Genomic DNA, 22778 nt, shown 5'->3' with positions numbered 1-22778 from the left:
TACCATAATTTACATATGTTTCAAGTTTACCTACAAGGTAGTAAAAGGGAAGGGGATACTGTGTAAAATATAGAAAAATTGGAAATTGAAAAATAATAACAATAATATGCCAAGCCCTTCCCCCACATTATAGGCTATCAAATAGAAATGATATTTCATTGGGAAGACTTCTGTAGTTCCTAGTAAAGTGTAGTGATAACTTCCAGTGTCTCCTTCCATTGTAGTTATGGCAGAAGGTGAAAGCAGCAGCCTCTCCCTCCTTTGAGTAATTTTGTATGTATGCTATGCCCTATACACCACTACCCCCACCTCTGACATGCCTGAAAACATCCTTAGTATATATGACAGAACAAAACACAGCGTCTAGTCACAGTTTCTTTATTGAAACTTCTAAACTCAGCAGATGCACATTCAAAGTGCAATCTTGCATTATATAATACTGTAGTTCCTGGAACAGTGTCAGGAAAAATGAATCATGTACCCTTTCAGCTTAACTATTTAAAAGGCTCTTATTTTTCCTTAAAGTGATCAGGAGTTCTGTAATTGGGGCTGCAACCTATTCTTGTTATGTAAGTGGAGGAAATTGTTCTAAAAGCATTAATTTGAATCCGAAATCTTCTTGAAGCTTCAGCAAAACCAACCATTTGTCGTGGTAAATATAGCTCTGGGGAGCTTAAACCTCACCCTGAAAACTTTCAGTGTTTAAGCTTATTTTAGCTGTATTTTATGTTCACAGAGGAGCTTCTGCCAGACTTCTCCTTGTGGAAACTGGTATTTCCTTGCAGAATCTTCTTTCATTTCAGTGGAATATCCAGCTGTCTGAAAGAACAAATTATTATTATTATTATTCCCCTTTCATATAAAGATCACAGGGCAGTTTGTAGGATAGAAACACAAACAACGTAGCACAACAACAGACAAATTTAAAAGGTCATGAATTGCTTTTTTCTATTTAAAACATTCCACTTCACCAGGTCTTAGGCTGATCAGTCTTGCACCTTTGGCTAAACTGTTTCTATATTTCTATATATATATTTATATATATATATATATATTTATATATATTTATATATATTTATATATATATATTTCTATATATATGTTTCTATATGCAAGAAACTGTTTCTGTTTCTTGCAGCACTTAGGAAACAGGAAGCATGACTAAAGCTGCAATGGGGCTATATCATAGGAGAATAGACACGCTTACACTGTAAGAAGAAGAAGAAGAAAAATCCCAATTTTTCTTGCTGCCTGAACTTCTACTTCAGCCATGCTGTGGGGTGATAAAACAAATCTCTGTGTTGGCCACGCCTAGTCTGGCATAGAGACCTCAGAGGCATGACTAACATTCAGTGAGACTCTTGGGAGAAAAAGGTTAGCCACCCCATAAGATGTTCTAGCTACTTAAGACAATTTTCATGGAAACTTGTGCATAGAATTAGCCTTAAACACCTCTACTTTGTCACTATTTTGGCAGGTCTGCCTGGAAACAAGCTGGTATGATACAGAACCTGTTAACTTCTGTATATGTTGCGAATATAATTAGCAGCAACTTGCATATTGCATTCAATAATGCATTTTGCTTTGTGTTACAAAATTGTGCATTAATTGGTCATAGTGTTCACGAGGTCATAGTAAACAAAAATTAATGCTAACATCATCTGGAAGCTTACTCAAGGACCCTTAATTTCAATACTAAAATTATAAATACAAAGCAGCCATATATTTTGTGGATTTGCAAAATCTTCTTGAACACTGCTTCAGCAAGAGCCTTAATCCAAAGTTCAGAAGCTGTCCTGAGTATCCTTTATGGGTGGAGAACAGGATCCTGTTAGCAGAACCTAAACTTGCCTGCTCCCTGCAGGTGTATGGGGCCATCTACCTGTCATCACCTGCTATTACCATGACACGACAACCAAATTTAGCCTGTGGGCTGTTTTAAAACAATGACAACTTGCACATGCTGTGAATAGGATATATGTGGATTGCCCTCTTGCCTCCATTAAAGTTTGAGGAAAGACTTGCATTCTGGGAGCACTGAAAATAATCTGGGGGTACAAATACCTGTGGTGGCATATAGGATGCATTCTTGATTACTACAGGGTACTTGAAGTGTTCATGTAGATGGTCAACATATTCACACATCCTGAAAGGAAAACATTGGTTCACTAGACCCCTTTAAAGTCCTACCAGAAAATAAAGTTATTTCAAAATGACTCCAGTTTAACACAAGAAGTATTACATTCTGACATAAATCTAATTGAGTATAATGTTAACTTAAATTTCCTGTTGAGCTACCATGAGATATGTAAAGTGAAATACTGAGCTCCTAATAATGGAAGGAGTCCGTAACCCAGTAAGTTTCCCCCCTCAAAAAATATTATAAATAAGAAATTGAGTGTTGTAGCTTTTCACTGTGAGAACGTTAACTGCTGCATCAAAATAAAGCCAGCTTGGAGCAAAAATGAATGGGGGGGGGGGTTACTTCTGAGCTCCATCATTGCAGTGCTGTACATTTTAGCTACATACAGAAATATATTGGTGGAAATACAAAACAAAACAAATATTTCAAAACACTTCAAGTAATATATCCACACTCAAAGAGAATGTATGGTATTGGCAAAAGGCTGTTATTTTGAGAAGTTGCTGAAGATGGAATGGACACCTCACCAATTAGCTGTATGATGATTTCACTATTAATTTGAGTAATAGTATATTGACAGTCCTGACAGAATAGTAAGTTAATTGTAATATTGTAATATTTTTTAAAAGAACATTGGGGTGGGGAAATCAAACACTACAAGTTATCGATCTTGTAACTGTTGAGAAATACATGGGAGTATGATGGTTGCTCAGGTTTGCTAAGTAAACAAAGTTTTAGAAAGACTTCAGACTACGGCTGGGATTAACAACAAGGGTTAAAGAGAGGGATAAAAATGAAAACCAGGGCCACGGTTGTGGCATAGAAGGGTAAAGCTTTGTCCTGAATTTCTCTATCAAAAAGATGATATGTATGATTGATCAAACACCAGAATCTAGGCATTGGGTCCAAGAGCCAAAAGCCAAGACTCTTGGAGACTGTTCCAATAGGGAAGAATCAGATAATACTACTACTAACCTGTTCTCAAGGCTACCAGATATTGAAATGTAGTCAAATATTATCAAGTGCTGTACCAGCTCACAGAGCCCAACCCCTCCAGCATGAGGACACACAGGGACTGAAAACAAAGGATACAAATTGCATTAGCATTGCTGACAAGGCAACACAACTTTTCATCCCTCTGGCCTAAAATATCCTTTGTGGTGTTTAATTCATTCCTTTAGCCGTTCAAAAATATATTTATCATAGATGATTCATCGAAAAAGCCAAACTCCCCTAATACTACCTACTTCCGCTATAAAGAATCACATAAAAATCTTGCTAACATACGCAAAACCAAATGCTATGCCAGCAGCAGAAAAGACCAGAAAACACACCTAGTACTACTACAGCAAAATTTTCAAGAGCCTTACCTTGAAATTTCTTGGCCATCAGCAGCACAGACAAGTTTTCATTGACACTGCCCAACCTGCAGCTATCCACCTGGACATAACTCAAGGCCTGAGCCTGCAGGAGCTGCTTAAACATCACTCTGTTATGACACTGCAGATGATGGAAAAAATTGCTTAGCCCAAATTATTTAATATCGAAATATTTGAAGGTTAGCTTAAAATCCATATAAACTACAGCATTTTATTATAGAGACTGTATGCTGTTGTTGCTTTTCAAAGCAATGCATATTAAACTTCTGCATCCTAAAAAACAGCTGAAGAGACAAAACTGAAAAGATTCTGACTGCCCTGTTCCATATTAAGGTTTCAAATTATATGAGGAATGGAACAGGGTGTATTTTTTAGCAATGCACACTCATAAAACAAATACAGTTGTAATTAACATATCTCAGGTGACTGCCCCAAAGAAGCATGCATGCATATTTAAATATAAAATACCTAGCACTTTGGGTGTGCTAAAACTAGTTTCTTGACAATTTTGATTTGTTCCATTTTTTTTCTTAAAGGACAATTCAGTAAATACTTCCATAAGTTGTTTAAATTTTAAGTAGTACTGTACAAGAAAATGATTTCAAAGCAAAGCTTTGAACGTAACATTTTATCACAATTGTCATGGCTCCATTCCCCATAGCTCTGGCACCAGCACCATCCTAGCCCTCCAGAGATACTTTTTGTAGGAGAATGAAGGGGATGGGAAACTTTCCTTCCATGAATTTCCTTAAAGTTGCAGTATGTTCTTCCCCGGGAGAAAGTCTCATTGAATTCCAGGGGGCTTACTTCCAATTAGACATCTATTGGATTGCTCGGTATATTAACTTAGGATCACAAGCTGATAGGCACACTTTATTTGGCACTTTCTCATAAACAAATATTTCAGTTCAAGGAAATGTGATGGGAAGATTTTACCCAATCACACATTTCAGCAAAGTTCGATGGAATGGCTTCCAAGACAAATAAAATGAAATAAGACATTTATAAAGAAACTTACTTGTTCTCCTGTTGCAACACCAATCCCTAATGGCGCTAAAGCCTAAAAACAAGAACAGCTTGTGACATGCCATAGGTTTCTGAGTTTTTCCAAATCCAGTTATTCACAGGGGGGAAACAAAACGTAATGGTTCTGCAATCATTTCATACAATTAGAAGAAAGCTAAAGGAAATGATAGAATTATTAGCATAGTTGATACTTTCTTTGCTTAATCAATTAGGTGTGAAGAATTACATAAGCGGGTGTGTGTGGCCATATGGAATATACTTGGACTGTAACCGAGCAGAGTTATGCACACAAATCCCACAGAAATCAATGGTGCTTAAGCATTACTAACTTGGTGTTGGATTTGGCTATGGTGTACATGCGAGACCACTGGTGCTCTAATAAGTTTTGATCACACATCCTTGGCTAGTATTATATTTCTCATATAATTTGAACTTCAGGCCAAACATATTAAAGAGTGCATGAATCACATGCATATTAGGAGCATTGCTGGTTGGCTTGTACATGGATGTATATATTTTTCAGTCTTTTATTAGCCTTCACAAATATGTTACTCATTTAAAGTTTAATGGAATATATGCTGGATGTGTGACAGGATATTGTAGCAAGTAGATGTTAATTACTTTTGACAACTGTTTGAGCCTGAACTCTGAGTGTTCTAAAGAAAAGCACAAGTCAATAAATCATCAAAGTTCTCTGAGAGCCAGTGTGGTATAGTGGTTAAGAGTGGTAGTCTCATAATCTGGGGAACTGGGTTTGCATCTCCGCTCCTCCACATGCAGCTGCTGGGTGACCTGGGGCTAGTCACACTTCTCTGAAGTCTCTCAGCCCCACCCACCTCACAGGGTGTCTGTTGTGGGGGAGGAAGGGAAAGGGAAATGTTAGCCGCTTTGAGACTCCTTAGGGTAGTGATAAAGCGGGATATCAAATCCAAACTCTTCTTCTGTTATGTAGAGAGTCCAATGCCCTGATTCAGTTGGAGCGAAACATAAATCCTAGATCTACATTCTAGGTTGTCATCTCACCAAAATGGAAAACAACTCCTCTGACCTTTGCAATAGTTGCGTGCCCAAGAATATCGTCGGGGGAAGTTGGTTCCTCGATCCACAGTGGTTTGAATTCAGCTAGTTTTGTGACCCATTCTATGGCTTCTTTCACTTCCCATCTTTGGTTAGCATCCAGCATCTGGGAATAGTTACAGACTGCATTCACTCAACCATGTCATCGAACTCAGTGTTATAACAATGGCGATGTTGATTTTAGACAGATGGAAAGTAATGAGAATTGAAGTCAAGCTTTTCTTATGATACACACTAGGTTCATACTGCTGAGGTGTTAAACAATTTGAATCATCTAGTATCTGTTAGCTAGCATTTTCAAGTAGGAAGAAATAATGTACCCGATTCTCCAAACCACACATTTATTCTAAAGAAACAAAGTCCTAATTAACTATGACCAACACAGGACTCAAATGTAGTGAAAAATCTGAGCAGTTATGCTTCGGCTAAGACTGAAGTCCTGTGCATGCTTCAGTGGGACTTGCTTCCAAGTAAATGCACACAATGTGCTTATTACAAAATAAGAAAACAAAACACAATTCTAAAGATAGTGTCTGAAGGAAGTTTTGGAGGGTCATATAACTAAAATGTATATTTTTAACATTAAGTTCATCAAAGCTGATTCCAAAAAATAAAGAGACTCAGATTTGTCAGTATGCCAAAAGCAGGGTTCCTCAACCTCAGCCCTCCAGATGTTTTTGGCCTACAACTTCCATGATCCCTAGCTAGCAGGACCAGTGGTCAGGGATGGCGGGAATTGTAGTCTCAAAACATCTGGAGGGCTGAGGTTGAGGAAGCCTGGCCAAAAGCAATGGCTGGTTACTTTCCAACCCAACATAGGCATGGATTCCAACCATCCACATGATCGACAGTGACAGGCAGCATGATAGGTATTGCAACAAAGCATATCCCTAGATATGTGAGATATACCAGTGTATTTTCAGGACCAATCATTTCTCTAACAAGTCTGCATCTTCGAATGTCATCCTGGAGATCCGCTCCAACTTTTACTTTGAACCTAGAGACACAATTGTAATAAAATTAAGATGGCTAAAAGTTTGTAACAGCTTTTTTCTTCTATGATCGCTCATTTCTTTTATCTTTTATGTAAGAGCATAAAAATCAGAACTGGAGAAGGGCAAGCTTTTCAAGGCCAAACTCAGTCTTTGCTCGCCTAGAAGGAGCTAATATAGACTCAGTTTAGATTGGGGCAAAATTAATTTGTTTTAAACCTGGCCCTATGTGCTCTATAAATAACTTGTTGCAGGCCTAGAAGACTTCCCTCCCACAATATCCTTCTAAAACCCACCCACAGGAACTCAACGGATTAAGGACTTCCTACTCCTAGACTCTTTAAAACCTGATGCCCCTTTCTTCTTTCTCCCAAAATTTATCATGAAATGTTACTTTTTAAAACCTGCTTCAGGAGCCTTGATTACTTAACTGCTGTGATAACAATGTTCTGAATGCAAGGAAATGATCTGCAAAGTGTGAGAAACTATATTTCCTAGGAGTCTTGGTACCCACAATGTTGCTGCCACTCAAGACTTCTGAAGGAACAGCCTTTTCTTCAGGCACCTCTTCCAGGTATATATATTTTTGAAAGAACGGGAAATGGGTGTCTGTGGCACTGAGGAACACTGTTGTTAAGAGATGAAGTAATTATGAACCGAGACTGAACTTGTGGAAGACTTGGTTTGGGCTCAGAACTAGCCCAGGAGTTCCAGACTGGAAAAGTTTATACTCCACTCTCCAACTCTGAACTTCAGAAGCAATATGAATGAGAACAACTGTTGTTCTTTCAAATGTGCGTAAAAACACCTCATGTAAATTCATGTCAACCGGTGGACTCAACAAGATGTGAGCATGAGTAACTTGATGTAGGACTGAGTCCAATGCCTCGATTCAGTTAGGGTGAAACATAAATCCTAGATTGACATTCTAGGTTGGTTTCTTCACACCCTAAGTTTGTGTCTGCACAGAAGATACAACTTGCCTCCACATGCTCAGATACCCCTGCAATGCAGAACAAAGGGACCAGTCGTGCTGCTCACCTGTTTGAGGTGTAGGAGGACAGTCATTCATTTATTTCTTCTTTCCTTCAGCCCGGCAATTGATATGAGCTGTCAAAGCTGATGGCAACAACTTTGCTGTAGTGGTTGGTGGCACTCACCTGATCACCCATCACCTGTGTTGCTGCTTCTTACCAGGAGGGGGGTTATGCGGGATGTGGCAGTTAAGGTCTGTCCAGTGCAAATGCACACACACCATGCAGACCTTGCCCCTGCCTCCCAGGAAGCAGAAGAAACGCAGGCAGCAGGAGGTCAGGTGAACTACCAACCATGACTGCAACTTTTGGATGTAGTGCAGACATCCCCAAACTGCGGCCCTCCAGATGTTTTGGACTACAATTCCCACCATCCCTGACCACTGGTCCTCTTAGCTAGGGATCATGGGAGTTGTAGGCCAAAACATCTGGAGGGCCGCAGTTTGGGGATGCCTGATGTAGTGCCCGTATGTACATAAAGCAGCAATTGTGTAGCCCACTTTGGAAGCAAATCAATAACTTCCAAAAACAAAGGTAAGAAAATTCATTTTCTCTTGTCGTTTTCCTGACAAACCAGAACTTGCTTGTTATGTAGATCTTATAAAACGAGAAGTGAAGTATTCAATATAAATTGACTATACCTGGTCCAACCATCCTTCAGCGCTTCAGTACACAGCTGCCAAGAAAGTTACATCTGTCACACACATACAGCACACGTGAGCAACAATTTGTACAAAAGGACTCTTAGCCAAACCGACAGAATCTGTTGGTTTTTTGTCTCGTCTTTCATAGCAGCGTATTTCACAGGTTAATGGTGACTTCGCTCGCTTAGTGTGATTTAAGATTTATCGCTTTTTAGGTTCGCTGGTCTAGAGCAGCCTTTGCAAAACTAGTGCCCTCCAAATATTTTGGAATGCAGTTGCCATCAGCCTCAGTCAACACAGTTCTGCTGGCTGGGGCTGATGGGAGTTGTGTAGTTCAAAAACATCTGGAGGGCACCAGGTCGGCAAAGACTGAAAAAATGGGGAGTGAGAAGCAATTGTCATTTCACACAATCCCTGTATGTGTACAATACAAGTGTGTCTACTCACACAGCATGCAGTATCTAAGGGAGAGTCTATCTTGGGAGATCTGTCTGTCACAAAAGAGGGGCAAATGGTTCAAGGGAGCAATATCTACTTAAACCAGCATTACCACACATGGACCATGAGTCATACAAATTGTTCTATGCACAGCAGGAGAAAGAACAAACCCTTTAAGACTTGTTTCCATATCCCACCCACATACAACAGCCAGGGAAAATTGGACAGATCTGCCCATCTCTGCAATTTCATTCCCTCTCAGTTTCTCGTTTGTAGTCCTAAATTCAGCTCTCCACATTTCAACACCTTGCAATAATAATAATAAATCCTTGTGAAAATCCAAAAGCATTTAGTGCCTGTCTCCTAATTTGCACCTTTCTGTATGCAATCATGCCTATAGACGTATTTTTGTAAAGCACTTTCCCCTAAAATAATGCATTTTTTGAATGTTACTTTCATTAATACATGCACTTTTATGGACACAGCACCCCAGTATATGCATTCTTGCACACATTACTTGGTTTTTAAAGTTCTGAACGTTGGCTGTGTTTCCATTTGCATATTATTTTGGAAACTCTGCATTAGGAAAGTTTGCATTTTAATGCAAACTGGATCAAATTTATCCTCCATCCCTAGTGTGAACCAGTCTAAGAGCAACAGTGACCCATGTGCATGCTAAAAAAAACCTGACAATATCTGACACCTGCATTTCAAAATGGAACTTGCTTTGGACTCTTCCTCTGTACTGCCTAAACCAATTACGTTTGTTCATCTTTTGTGCATCTGAACTCAAAGCAGAAATCTAAATGGAAAGAGTGCGGAAGAACCAAACCTGTTTCAGCTGTTGGTCTGGATAGCCTAGCCAAGCACACGATGTGGTATAAGCTGGGTAGCCGTGTTCCAACATTTGTTCTTCTACAAAGAGGCAGAACGTCACCACCAGCAATTTAAATGAAATTTCCTTGCAACAGAATCACTACCCTGGGAATCCCACATCTGGATTCCCTACAACAACTGGACACTAAAGTAAAAATGTTTTAAAAGACCTCTAGGATGAATGAAAAGCCTGGATTCCTACAGGGTCATTTCCCACTGCTTTGCCTGAAAGTAGCTAGAGAGTTTCCAAACAGTGCCTTTAAGGAAGGGTTGAGGAACAACCATTTGTTGTTGGATTCGCAACTCTCCTCATCGCCAGCCAGCATGCCCAATAGTCAGGGAAGGTGGTAGTCCAACATGTAGGTGCCAAGTTCTGGATTGAAAAATCCGGGATCAGCAGCACCGTGGCACCGGAAGTCGCTTCTATGCACTTCCGGACATGCGTAGAAGCGACTTCTGATGCCGCTGTGCCCATTTCCAAAATGTCCTCAGTGCCAGAAGTCGCTTCTACGCACTTCCGGAAGTGCATAGAAGCGACATCTGACGCTGCGGACATTTTGGAAATGGGCATAGCGGCATCGGAAGTCTACACATGTCCGGAAGTGCGTAGAAGCGACTTCCGGTGCCGGCGCGGCACCAGAAGAACATGGCCGCTGGCAGGAGCTCCGTAATCCGGGGGAATACGGGGTAATTTGCCATTCGGGACACCTGCTGGAAACGGTAAGAAAATATGGGGGTTTCCCGGGGGAAACGGGGTACTTGGCAGCTATGGTCCAACAACATTTGGAGGGCCACAGGCTCCCTGCTTTAAGAAGAAAGAGAAAGAAGGCTATTCCTTAGTGCATTCAGTGTCACAATGCAGTTGAGAGATCAGTGGCCATTTCCCATATCAAGTTTCAGAAGAACCTTTTGGGATGCAAACTAATAATCAACTAACAGCAGAAGGAAGATTTTTTTTCCTGCTTACCTCTTTGTTTTTTCCCCACTAGGCCACTTTGAAGGATTGCTAGTGAAATGGAAAGAGAAAGCACAATGTTAAAACCAAAATGCAATGTCACTCCCATCTTTATTTATAAAGAGTGCTATTTTTATAAAGTGAAAGTACATGGAACGGCACTTGCTGTACAAATAATTACAGGGTCTACTCTGAGCTGTTACACTGAAGCCTCAAGCATGAGCCATGAAGTACAGTTCACAGTTTAAACCTCTGCTTAGTCACAGATTCACTGGTGGCATGGTGTCATAGGGAAGCCATTGAGTTTCAACCTCAGCCCCCTGGCTCCCCATTTGGAAGATAATAATAATAATAATAATAATAATAATAATAATAATAATAATAATAATATTTATACCCCACCCATCTGGCTGGGTTTCCCCAGCCACTCTGGGCGGCTCCCAACAGAGGACTAAAAACAGAATAAAACTTCAAACATTAAAAACTTCCCTAAACAGGAAAGAGATGGTTCTAGTGGGCTGATCCAAGAACAATTTAAAAGTTTACTGAGGTCATGAAAGTAAAGCACATTAAGTACTAAGAAAAAGCACTCTACTTACTAATTATTGAATACTAGATTTCCAGATTTGGAAATCAGTAGGGTAAACCTAAAGTAAGTTAACATAGGTATTGCGGCCTATAAAAATAACTTACTGAGAGCTTCTTCTTCTGTCAGGGCATCCGTAATATATCTGAAATCTATGCAAGATAACAACTGTTTAGGATCCTGGTAAGGAAAGAGGAGTCAAATTGTTGTATTATTTGAGAAGTGAAACACCAGGTATGATTAACCCAGCCCAAGAGACATTTTCCATGCACAGAAACAGGTTTGTGTGTTCAGAGGTCTGTTGATGCTTGCCCATCCGGAGTCACTAATCTCATGTGCCAACTTTGCTGGCTGTGGCCAGAGCAAGATCTGAGCCACAATGTCCTACTCTGGAGAACTCCTGGCACCTTACAATGGTGGAAGCAAAATAACAGTACGTTTCCGAGCACAATTCAAAGTGTTGGTGTTGACCTTTAAAGCCCTAAACGGCCTCGGTCCGGTATACCTGAAGGAGCGTCTCCACCCCCATCGTTCTGCCCGGACACTGAGGTCCAGCTCCGAGGGCCTTCTGGCGGTTCCCTCATTACGAGAAGCCAAGTTACAGGGAACCAGGCAGAGGGCCTTCTCGGTAGTGGCACCCACCCTGTGGAATGCCCTCCCACTAGAGGTCAAAGAGAACAATTACCAGACCTTTAGAAGGCATCTCAAGGCAGCCCTGTTTAGGGAAGCTTTTAATGTTTGATGGATTTCTGTATTTTAGAATTTCTGTTTTTTTGGAAGCCGCCCAGAGTGGCTGGGGGAACCCGGCCAGATGGGCGGGGTATAAATAATAAATTATTATTATTAAATTATTATTAACAAAAGTACCAAGTTTGAAACCAACCGTGAGTTTCAATGCCAATATTGTTGCACACATACAAAGCACACCGATTCTCTTCTGTACTCTCCCACTGGGTGGCATTGGTTCAAGTTCAATAAGTTTATTGTGCTAGCTGAAGGCCAGGACAAAAACCATATAAACACAAACAATAAAAATATAGAACAAATCCTCTGCTTAAACCAACAAAACAATGCAAGGGCAGCATTGGTAAAGTGGAACTTTGCTCAGCCAGGGGCGTAATCTGATGTGGCACATGAATTGAAAACCACCGATCTTTAGAATCTGGTTTGTATAGACACAGGACCTCTAACACAGCAAACGTTCATTGAGAAAGCACTGTGTATAGAGGCAAATGCACACAAGCAGCATGACAAGCTGCAAAATTGACATTCAAACGAGTAACCCGATGCAACAAATACCAAAACATGCAGGCTGTACAATTTTAGATGTGGATCCTGTATATATATTAGCCTCTTGGAATAGGGACCTGCCAAACTTGCTGCTTATAAAGTGCTCAGTATATAGATGGTGCTACAGGAAAACAAATAATGAAAATACACTAGTTTACTTTTTGAGGACCAAAATAGTACACAGATTAAAATAGCCATTTGCTTACTTTTCTTTGATTACTTAAGCCTCAAATGTTTAGTGATATCAAATTACTTACCAACAGCTTAAAAACAACATAAATATGGCTTTCTATTGTAATATTGACAATCATAGCATTTCTTTCTTACTGCACTTAAAAAATAAATAAATGAGCACTATAAATGCCAACTAACATCTGGTATAGCATTTGTTCATGGACAATTGTTCCAAGGCAGAGACAGCTTTGCACAGCAATGCAAGAAGCACAGAGATGACAAGTAAGCTGTGTAGTCCACAGGACTCAGGAGACTTTGTGGATTTTTGCCACAAACTATTTAACTAGTGATAGGTCGCAATTTGTAATCATAGCTTTATACCATTACATTAGCACAGCAAGGACATGAATAAACAATTAATAATACAGTTTTTTTCTCACCATGTCAACAAGCAGTTTCCAGAGTGGCTTTAAAAAAATGAGAGAGAGAGAGAGAGATTGAAATATTTAAAGTTGTTTTGTCAGGTCTGAGGGAGGGGAGGCCTATTGTGGGAGGCCTCTAAGTCCCATCAGTTGCAGCCATGACTGACAGCCTGAGATGATAAGAGATGTATTCCAACAAAATCTGAAGGGGGACAGGTTCCTCATCCCTGTGTTTGAACACTTATAACAGTTGTTAGGGTAAATTAACAGGTTACAGAAAGACAGCTGCTTATATTCTCTGACATGCAAGCCAGGAATTGTTATAAACTGCTGCTCAGGTTCCATTAAGTACAACACCTGCATTTTGCAATTGGGTGGTACTAGTCGTTTCTGTTAACATGCTCTCTGCAGGGGCCCAGGATCCTGAATGCACAGGTCAGAGGCTGCTTGCGTTCCTCCGACAGGCTGGCCAAAGTGATGAGGGGCTTTGCCCTGTCTCTGTTACTGTGTGGCTAGTTCCTCAGTATTTTAAAGAACACCTCTGGATTTTTCTTACACTCTGCATGTATTTGGCCATGGAAGGATCATTTCTATACTAAACGTAACCGGCTGATTATCACAATACTAATATATCATATTCTGTAATCACCTTAACATGAGACACACATAACGCCCAAATCAGTCACATAATATAAAAGTCTTATAAAGTCTAAACCATATATATTTGGAAATCATTCTGTTTCTACAAAATTGATTTTGGAAGCATCTGAAATGCTTTACTTAAAGAAATAATACTTCTCTCCATATATCCCAAAAGGCTATAGTTAGGTTTATACTGAAAAATCTCATTCTGTGGAATGCATATGGTAGGTAGATTTCCCCCACCAATATTTGCACTTGATTTATATGACTAGAGCATTGAACTTACGAGACACCTGGATTCAAATCTTCACTCAGCCAAAGCAGGAGATCTTGCCTCACTCCTTATCCCTCAGCTTTAATAAATGCAGAAGACTTAACTAAAACTGAACACCCACTGTGAATTATTTGCACAGTACTTTGAGGATAGGATCCACTCGATCTCACAGGTCACTGTGGTAGCATTCAGTTACAGGATGCATTATGGGAACTGACCAGGCATTTCCATTTGGATGCTTTGAGCTTATGCAGCCTAAGAATGGAGTGCTACAACCTGCCACCTGTTTGCTCAACCTTTGCCTCTCATGGCTACTGAGAGCTGGCAGGCCTGGACAGCTCAGTTGGTTACAGCATGGTGCTAATAATGCCAAGGTTGCAGGTTCAATCCCTGTATGGGACAGCTGCATATTTGTGCATTGCAGGGAGTTGAACTAGATCAGGGGTAGGCAACCTAAGGCCCAGGGGCCGGATGCGACTCAATCGCCGCCTAAATCCGGCCCGCGGACGGTCCGGGAATCAGCATGTTTTTACATGAGTAGAATGTGTGCTTTTATTTAAAATGCATCTCTGGGTTATTTGTGGGGCATAGGACTTCTTTCATTTCCCCCACCCCCAAAAAATATAGTCCAGCCCACCACATGGTCTGAAGGACGGGGGACCAGCCCACGGCTGAAAAAGGTTGCTGACCCTTGAACCAGATGATTCTCAGAGTCCCTTTCAGCTCTACAATTCTATAATTCTAGGAGAAAGATGACAGCATCTCAGCTGCCTTGAAAGAGGTAGAGATGCAACCATGCCTTGGAACTGATAGCTGCTGTCAGTGAGCCCCTTTGAAGGTGCGTCTTTACCCCAGTCAACTGATTGGTGCTAATAGCACACCTTCAAACAGCTCACGATGAGCCCTGCTTTGTCCATTTTCAGGTATGGTTTGCACCAGTTCTGGCTATTCCTATTACTGGCTCCAGTCATGACCACTGACGGGCAACACCCACCTACCACATGTGTCTCTTGAGGGCAAATCTGAATCATAGAATATCAGTGATATAAATAGATCAGCCACCTGAAATCAGGAAGATTCCTCCACTTCCATCCATGGAAAAATAGAATACAGTGGTACCTCGACTTACAAACGACTTGACAACCGAATTTTTTGACTTACGAATGGGGGTAATGGTCGCGCGCTTACGAATGCCTCGACATCCGAAAGAAAACCGCTGCAGTTTTAGATAGGGATTTTTCGACTTACGAATTTTTAAATAGGGTTGCTTTGACTTACAATTTTTTCCGTTTCCAATGCATTCCTATAGGAAATCGTGTTTCCAATGGCGTTTTTCGACTTACGGATTTTTCGACCTACGAAGGTGCCTTAGGAACAGATTAAATTCGTAAGTCGAGGCACCACTGTAGTTGGGAGGTAGACTAAACTGTGAGTCTTGTCCACTTGTTTCCAATCCATTACCTTCCCTTCCTGTTTGGCCCACAAGTCCCAGACCGCATTCAGAATAGCAGCTGTGGCTAAATGCACAGCTCCTTTCTCAGGACCAATCTGTTGACAAAGGGATGTTGTCAATATATTATCATAGCCATGAAGAGATAAGTATGACACTCTCCCCAAAGGCCTACAAGGTATCTAAAGCATTTAGAATAATCTAGCTAGGGCAGCCTCCTTCCTTGAAAGATATCAAAAAAAGGTTGAGCAAAGATACCCTTTTATGGAATAAGCAGCTACGTGTCTCCTTGCAGTTCTGTAAGCCTATAATTCTTGGTTCCCAGACTTGCTGTGAATACATATTTGTATGGAAGCAAACAGTGAAGGGGGGATGCACGACACGTTAAGCCAAACTACCTTGGAGCAAGACTGCGAACCATGCAGGCTCCCAAAAGATGTTTCACAACCACTTTGCTCCTCCCTGGTCAATTTTACCACCATGCCAAGATATGGCTTAGCACGCCCTCTGAACAGGGACTCCTGGTTAAGTTCTTTCCTTACTAACTGTAAGCTGTAACCAAGAACAAACCTTGCCTCACCAAGTGAGCATAAAACTTACCCACTTGGACTGAGCTTAGCTCTGCCCATCACAGAAGCAAAGAGGAATGAAATGGCTGAGCGCTCCTCTCCAGGATCCCACACATTCTTGGTAAGTCAGAGTTTGGCTTTCCATGTCATGCAAATCAGCCCTTTGAGATTTAGATAAATTGAGTTCAATTATATTCCAAGGTGTATTAAAAGTACAGCTAGCATTTTCCAGCACACCCAGCACAAACAAACACATACATTGCCTTGTACAAAACCACAACATGATGGGCGCAACTCACCTAGCAATGTCCCTGCATTGTTTGGGGTTTGTACAACAGCAGCCATTTAGTGAATATTTGTTGAAAATGTGTAAGTCAATAAATGGGGCTGAGTGAGAGCATTTGATGTTGCCATGAACACAAGACTACAAGCTATGTTGAACCTAAGTCTTAGGTTGCGCCAAGTCAGCTCTGCTTTACTTGGTAATACATGTCTGATGGCAGGATCAATACCTACCGTATTGGCCTAAATATAAGCCACACTTGTTTTCCAAATTCCGACCATGAAAAGTTAAAAGTGCGGCTTACAAAAATGGGCTTTTACAGTATCACTGCTGAAACAGACATAGGGTAAAACAGAACAAAAAATGTTTTATTGCCAATTTGCGAGCTTGAGACTGTGAGTGCCTGCGGAATTGTAGCAACTGAATAGCAATTTGCGATTTTAGCAATTGTAGGGTAACTTTTGTGGACTTGCAAGATCAAAGGCTTAAATTGTCTTGGAGTTACAATTCTACCAACCGCAGCAATTTTCAGCCTGTAACCCAATTTTAAGGGAGCGGCTTATATTCGGGTATTGTATTTCCCCCCCCCCCTTTGTATTTGAAAGGTGTTGCTTATTTGTGGGTGAGGCTTATATTCGGGCCAATACGGTAAATAGATTTCCAGTTATTTTTTTCTTACACGGAAACACTTTTGCATTCATGCATTAGCCTTATTCCAAAATGCTGAAAAGTATCTTACCCATCGGAGCTGCCCATCACTGGTGAGCTGCCGGTAGAAACCTCGAAAATCACCAATTATTTCATCCAAGTCTTTATTGACCACATGAGCAGAGAGTGCATTGACTGCACAGACAACTGCAAAATACACCAAAATCTTGAAGGGCTTTAAATTGCAAATGAATCCAGGATTTTAGTGAGCTGTGAAAATACTGTGTGTTCAGTCCTTCAAACCAAAGACAACTCTTGAATGAAATCCTAGAGCGATGAAATGCCAGTTTGGCCAGGGATGACTGGTTAAATCACAGAATTGTCCTTGGCACTTTACTTCTACCTTTCTGCACTTAGCATGAGGTGGACAACAAAACTATGTAAAATTACAGTATGCCAAATACAGGAGGAGGATTAATCCTAAAGCCGCTTAGCGCTCAGCTAGGAACTTCTTGGAAGGCAGGTTATAAATCAAGTAAATGGGAGTGGCAAATAATGAGGCCAAAGGCTTGTCTAAACAGGTAGAAAGTGCCATGAGCTATCACAAGGGAGGGAATTCCAGCCTGGGTGCAGTCACAGACAAAACCTTTTTCCATGTCCCGTGAAAACGCTACCCAGATATTGACAGGACTTTTCTGATTTTTTTTAAAACACAATTGGCTTCATAGGAAGGCAGGCGACCTGGTCCCAAGTCATTATGAAAGGACTGCTAGTGTTTCAAGAGAACAAATAACAAATTTAATAACAAATTTAAAACATTGTCAAAAATGTATAAATTGCTGTTGGAATGGCATTTGAAAGATGAAGAGGTTAAGTCAGTTATGATACATTGGGCCAATGATTTTGGTTATAATATACAGCTAAAAGAGGGACGCGGGTGGCGCTGTGGGTTAAACCACAGAGCCTAGGGCTTGCCGATCAGAAGGTTGGCGGTTTGAATCCCCGCAACAGGGTGAGCTCCCGTTGCTCAGTCCCAGCTCCTGCCAACCCAGCAGTTCAAAAGCACGTCAAAGTGCAAGTAGATAAATAGGCACCGCTCCGGCAGGAAGGTAAATGGCGTTTCCATGCGCTGCTCTGGTTCGCCATAAGCAGCTTTGTCATGCTGGCCACATGACCCGGAAGCTGTACACTGGCTCCCTCGGCCAGTAAAGCAAGATGAGCACCGCAACCCCAGAGTCAGTCACGACTGGACCTAATGGTCAGGGGTCCCTTTACCTTTTATACAACTAAAAGACTGGGAGAAATTATGGAAAGAAGGAACAAAATCTACTGCATGCAATGCTTTGAAAGAAAATGTAATGAAAATGATGTACTGTATAGATGGTATATTACACCAGTTAAATTAGCTAAAATGTATAAAATAAGTAATAAATGTTGGAAATGTAAGGAAAAGTAAGGCACTTTTTATCATCTGTGGTGGGAATGTAAGGAAGTGAAAGGCTTCTGGGAAAAGATTTATAATGAGATGAAAAAGATGTTGAAATGTACATTTTTTTAAAAAAAACCAGAAGCATTTTTACTTGGTATTGTAGGCACTGACATTAAAAGACAAGATAAAAAACTGTTTTTATATGCGACAACTACAGCAAGAGTATTATTGGCACAGAAATGGAAGCAGGAAGAACTACCAACGAAAGAGGAATGGCAGATGAAGGTAGATTGAACTAATCAGATTTTGTAAAGCAGTTCCTAATTTTGGCAAGAAAATAACAGAACTCCCAAAGGATTGCATCCCATCAATTCCTTCCTAGCAGAAGTGGGATAAGGTAGGGTTTTGGAGTGTGTACAGAAAGTATCTGCGTGATACATTAGCCAAACTCCTCTTACTTCAGTTGAGGTGAACAGAAGCAGTAAAGGATATAAAAAGAGAACTATAAGTCATATAATCCGATTAGGGTTATCACAGCTGTTTGATCAACATCATGCCTTGCAACTCATTTACCGGTGTTAATAGCTGCAGCAAGATACTGCAGTGGAGTGGAAAGGCTTTAAAGGATTATGATTCTGTTGTTGCACTGAGATCAGAAGGAACTGCAGGTGGCGAAGACGTTACTATACTAAGCAGAAACCCAAACTGATGGGAAAATTGCTCAGCAGTTTGCATTGGTAGAAGATGTGCGGGAGACAAGGGGCAGGCGGGGGGGGGGGGAGAAGTAGCCAAAATGTTTCTAGAATAAAATAGCTGATATTGCAAACCTTTTCTTTAAATCTGATCATGTTTGCAACATTTTACATCACCATTTATACACACACATCCTGGTAAATGATAGAATTTCACCTGCTGCTTGAGAGTGCTTTCCAGTTATTTCTTAAATGTAAAGCACGCCACTGATGATGAGCATAGGAAACTTTTCATGTGTTTTAAAAGAAGCAAATTTTATCCAGGTTGAACTCTATTGCTAAATGGCATGCGAATCTACACAGATAACTAGATTAAAATAAATTTTGGGGTGCAGGAGAGTACACGTTATCCACAGAAGTGCCCATTGTGTGTGTGTGTGTGTGTGTGATTAGAAAATGGCATGAAATTTAAGTAGTTTTTCCAGGAATGTGGTACATTGTGCATGTGGCAAGATCGAAACGTGAGAGAACATTAAATGTGGGAAGAAATGGGGCAGTTTGCATCCAGTTATTCTGAAACACACACATGTGAGGTGAGGTAACTTGTTGGCTAGAGCTGATGGGAACTGGAGTCAAATAACCTATGAAGGGCCACAGTTTCCTATCCCTGTTTTACAATAAATATTAGGTTCCAGATGCAGCAGAAAGGCATCAAGGTCTATATTTACTGATTTAAAGTCAAGACCACACCAAAACATAATTGAAAAATGTTTACTTATCAGATAAACTTTATCTGCAGAACCAGAAGGCTCTTATACCCATAGGGCTGCTATTTTCACATGGTGACTGAAATTCTTCAAAGAATCCTGTGATTAAAACATTTATTATGGCATAGGTTTTCACAGACAGCAGTCCACTTCATAAGATGCATGAGAAGTAGACGGCCACCCATGAAAGCTTATGCCATAATATGGAGAAAGGGAACCTCTGGCTCTCCAAAGGTTGCTGGAAAACTCCCATCATTCTTAACCTTTGGCCATCCTGGCTGGGGCTCTGAAATGGGAGTTCAACATCATTTGGAGGCCTACAGGTTCCCCAGCCCTGACATCTGGTTGGTTTTTAAGATGTCACAAGCTTCATTTTTTGCATCAACAAACAAACATGGCTGCCCCTCTGGAATAAGCCAGCAGGTGGTGATAGAGCCCACTAATGGCAGCCCTTCATAATATGGGATTTGTGTTTAAAAGCTTCTTACTCTATGGTTTAGTCCTAATGAATGCAACAACTTCACATCAGTGCTACCAACCCTGTTGCGTGCTGGCATTAACATGTTTGAGCTGATGTTCAGGGAAAGAAGCTTTTAAAATATCATGATTTCTGAAAAAAACGGAGGCTGCTTAAAACAACACTTTGGCAACCTGCAGGCAAGATCTGCAAGGATAGCTTGCCGTTAAATGTCATGCCTAAGGCAACAGGGACCCAGGTGGGGCTTGCTGATCAGAAGGTCGGCGGTTCGAATCCCTGTGACGGAGTGAGCTCCCGTTGCTTGGTCCCAGCTCCTGCCAACCTAGCAGTTCGAAAGCACGTCAAAATGCAAGTAGATAAATAGGAACCGCTACAGCGGGAAGGTAAACGGCGTTTCCATGTGCTGCTCTGGTTTGCCAGAAGCGGCTTTGTCATGCTGGCCACATGACCTGGAAGCTATACGCCAGCTCCCTTGGCCAATAATGCGAGATGAGCGCGCAACCCCAGAGTCGGTCATGACTGGACCTAATGGTCAGGGGTCCCTTTACCTTTACCTTTAAGGCAACAGGAAATGGCAAAAGTTTTGTAGGTACCCTCGATATTGAAGTAGTATTAACACTAACAGAAGTAATGAAAATTCTCTAACCCTTGGCCAAAAGGTTTCAGTGCTCTACTCTTCTCTACGGCTTTACAGCGGAGCAGTTGCAATACATGACTTATTAGTACACTACAAAGATCAAGAAAGCTCCTGAACTTGGATTTCCTCTTGGAGGCCCTTCCCAAAGAGGAAGTGTCATTTTCACAATAGATGATTCATTTAAATCAGAGGCAACATGATAACTTACCCACTTCTGTCCCTTTGCCCAGCGTAAAGGTTAATCCATAACCTTTGAGCCCGTCAGGAGCATCTGTTTCTATTACAACATAAACTGCAGAATAATCTGGGTCGGGGTGCTAAATGGAAGAGCAAAAACCACCAATATTGATGCCAGCAACACACACACACACTTGCATCTACATCTGGCTTCTTACATAGACATATTCACCAACTACAATTTTTATGAATAAGGGTTGTTGTTTTTGTGTTTTAAAATCAAGATGTGCAGTGTATCTCTTTACCATCAGCGTTGTAGGAAAGGGCAGTGAAAGCCTTCAAGCAGGAAGCAGCAACTTTTTCTTCGTTAAGAAATTTCCCTATGAATTTACTAACAATAAAAGGGAACAGTGTAGTTCCATATAGAAAATGATGTAGTTTCTCCCCTGTGGGTATGGGTGGTTATTGTTTGTGTTTGTTACTATGTTATGTATTCTTAGGTTTTTATATTGTAAACCATCATGTGATCCTCAGATGAAGGGCGTTATAGAATTTCTAGTTAAGAAGTCCTGCCCGCCCCCCAAAATCCTGGCTACGCCCATGGCACTGGATGCTTTTTGGTTTGAGTTTATAACATTATTTCAGCAAGACTCCGACCCCGGGCCTGATAATACCTGTCATGAAGCTATTTGCCCATCCAAACCTAGCTGCGTAAAGGGACAATCAGCGTGGTGTCTAAATCACGACAGATCCAAGAGCAGAATGCAGGAACACGTCTAAAGTGACCGACTACTAGCATCCCTTCCTAACCCATTTAAAACTAGGCGATGCAACTTCCGCAGCTCCGTTGAGCTTGGGAAAACGCCCGAGGGAGAAAAGCAAGAGAGGCAGGCGAGCCCAATCGTCGAGATCTAGCGTCGGCACCCGAGGAGATCTCTGTCCTGCTGGAGCCGTCGGAGATCCGGCTGCCTAGCGGCGCCTTGGCAAGAGAGCGCGCTCGGGCGCAGCGCTTACCATCGCGTCTGAGCCATGGCGGGCCAGGGACGTGGGGAAGCGGACGTCGCTCGCGGCCAGACCCAACACCTTCCCTCGGCCCATCGCGACAGGGAACCTCCGGCGGGAGTTCTGCGGGAATCCGCTTTCCGCCGACCCCTGGGGATCCCTCCGGGACGCCGATTGGCCCGCGCCGCGCTTGTGGGCGGCCGTATCCGAGGGGAGGAGGTTGGAGGGGGAAGCAAATACCGAGGAGGCTCGAAGAACAGGGAAGAGCTAGAGGAAGGGGCGGCCCCACAAGGTAGAGCTCCACAAGGCGGAAAGAGGCTGGCCGGAATCCTGGCCCTGTTTGTGTCGCGCAACTCCAAGGGGCTAATCGCGTGGTGTTTGCGCTTATCCTGGAGCCCCGAGGCTAGCTTGACTTGCGCCGTTGCGCAACTATGCCTTTTTAACGCATTTCTCTCCCTGCCTCAAAGAATTCTGGGTGCTGTAGTTTCTTAAGGGTTGCTGGAAGTTGTAACTCTGCGAGGGATGAACTACAGGGCCCAGAATTCTTTGGTGCTTCCAATGTGCTTTAATGGGGGTTGCGCTTGAACTCAGGAAAAAACACCTGTTTCTTTAATAGCATGCAAAGGCAGACTGCAAAGCTTACTTTCTCCCACACACACCTCAAAAATGGATACCGGTTCTCAAGTTTATTCTG

The 22778-nt window shown here is 41.6% G+C and overlaps 1 protein-coding gene across 6 annotated transcripts; it reads right to left on the bottom strand.

The window, feature by feature from the left end:
- Positions 1-362: 362 nt before the first annotated feature.
- On the bottom strand, positions 363-22547 carry ENOSF1 (enolase superfamily member 1). Of its 6 annotated transcripts, XM_035124565.3 has the most exons (16): positions 22097-22489; positions 21114-21222; positions 16994-17109; positions 15414-15500; positions 13055-13081; positions 11258-11330; positions 10577-10615; positions 9566-9648; positions 8293-8327; positions 6535-6622; positions 5597-5731; positions 4541-4582; positions 3514-3643; positions 3119-3218; positions 2065-2146; positions 363-819 (listed from the first exon to the last, which is right to left on the bottom strand). In XM_035124565.3, exons 1-16 carry the CDS (start codon positions 22178-22180, stop codon positions 709-711), a joined length of 1341 nt encoding a protein of 446 aa, XP_034980456.2. In that variant the 5' UTR covers positions 22181-22489; the 3' UTR covers positions 363-708. The 6 variants fall into 6 exon arrangements, with proteins under 6 accessions (XP_034980456.2, XP_088531539.1, XP_034980457.2 ...); XM_088675413.1 differs by lacking the exon at positions 15414-15500 and having other exon boundaries at positions 22097-22547; XM_035124566.3 differs by lacking the exon at positions 2065-2146 and having other exon boundaries at positions 22097-22291.
- Between the last annotated feature and the right edge of the window lie 231 nt (positions 22548-22778).

This window comes from Zootoca vivipara, chromosome 8, assembly GCF_965207765.1.
Source record: "Zootoca vivipara chromosome 8, rZooViv2.hap1.1, whole genome shotgun sequence".
NCBI lineage: Eukaryota > Metazoa > Chordata > Lepidosauria > Squamata > Lacertidae > Zootoca > Zootoca vivipara.
The sequence above is the reverse complement of the archived record's forward strand: the minus strand, read 5'-3'. Positions and strand labels throughout refer to the sequence as shown.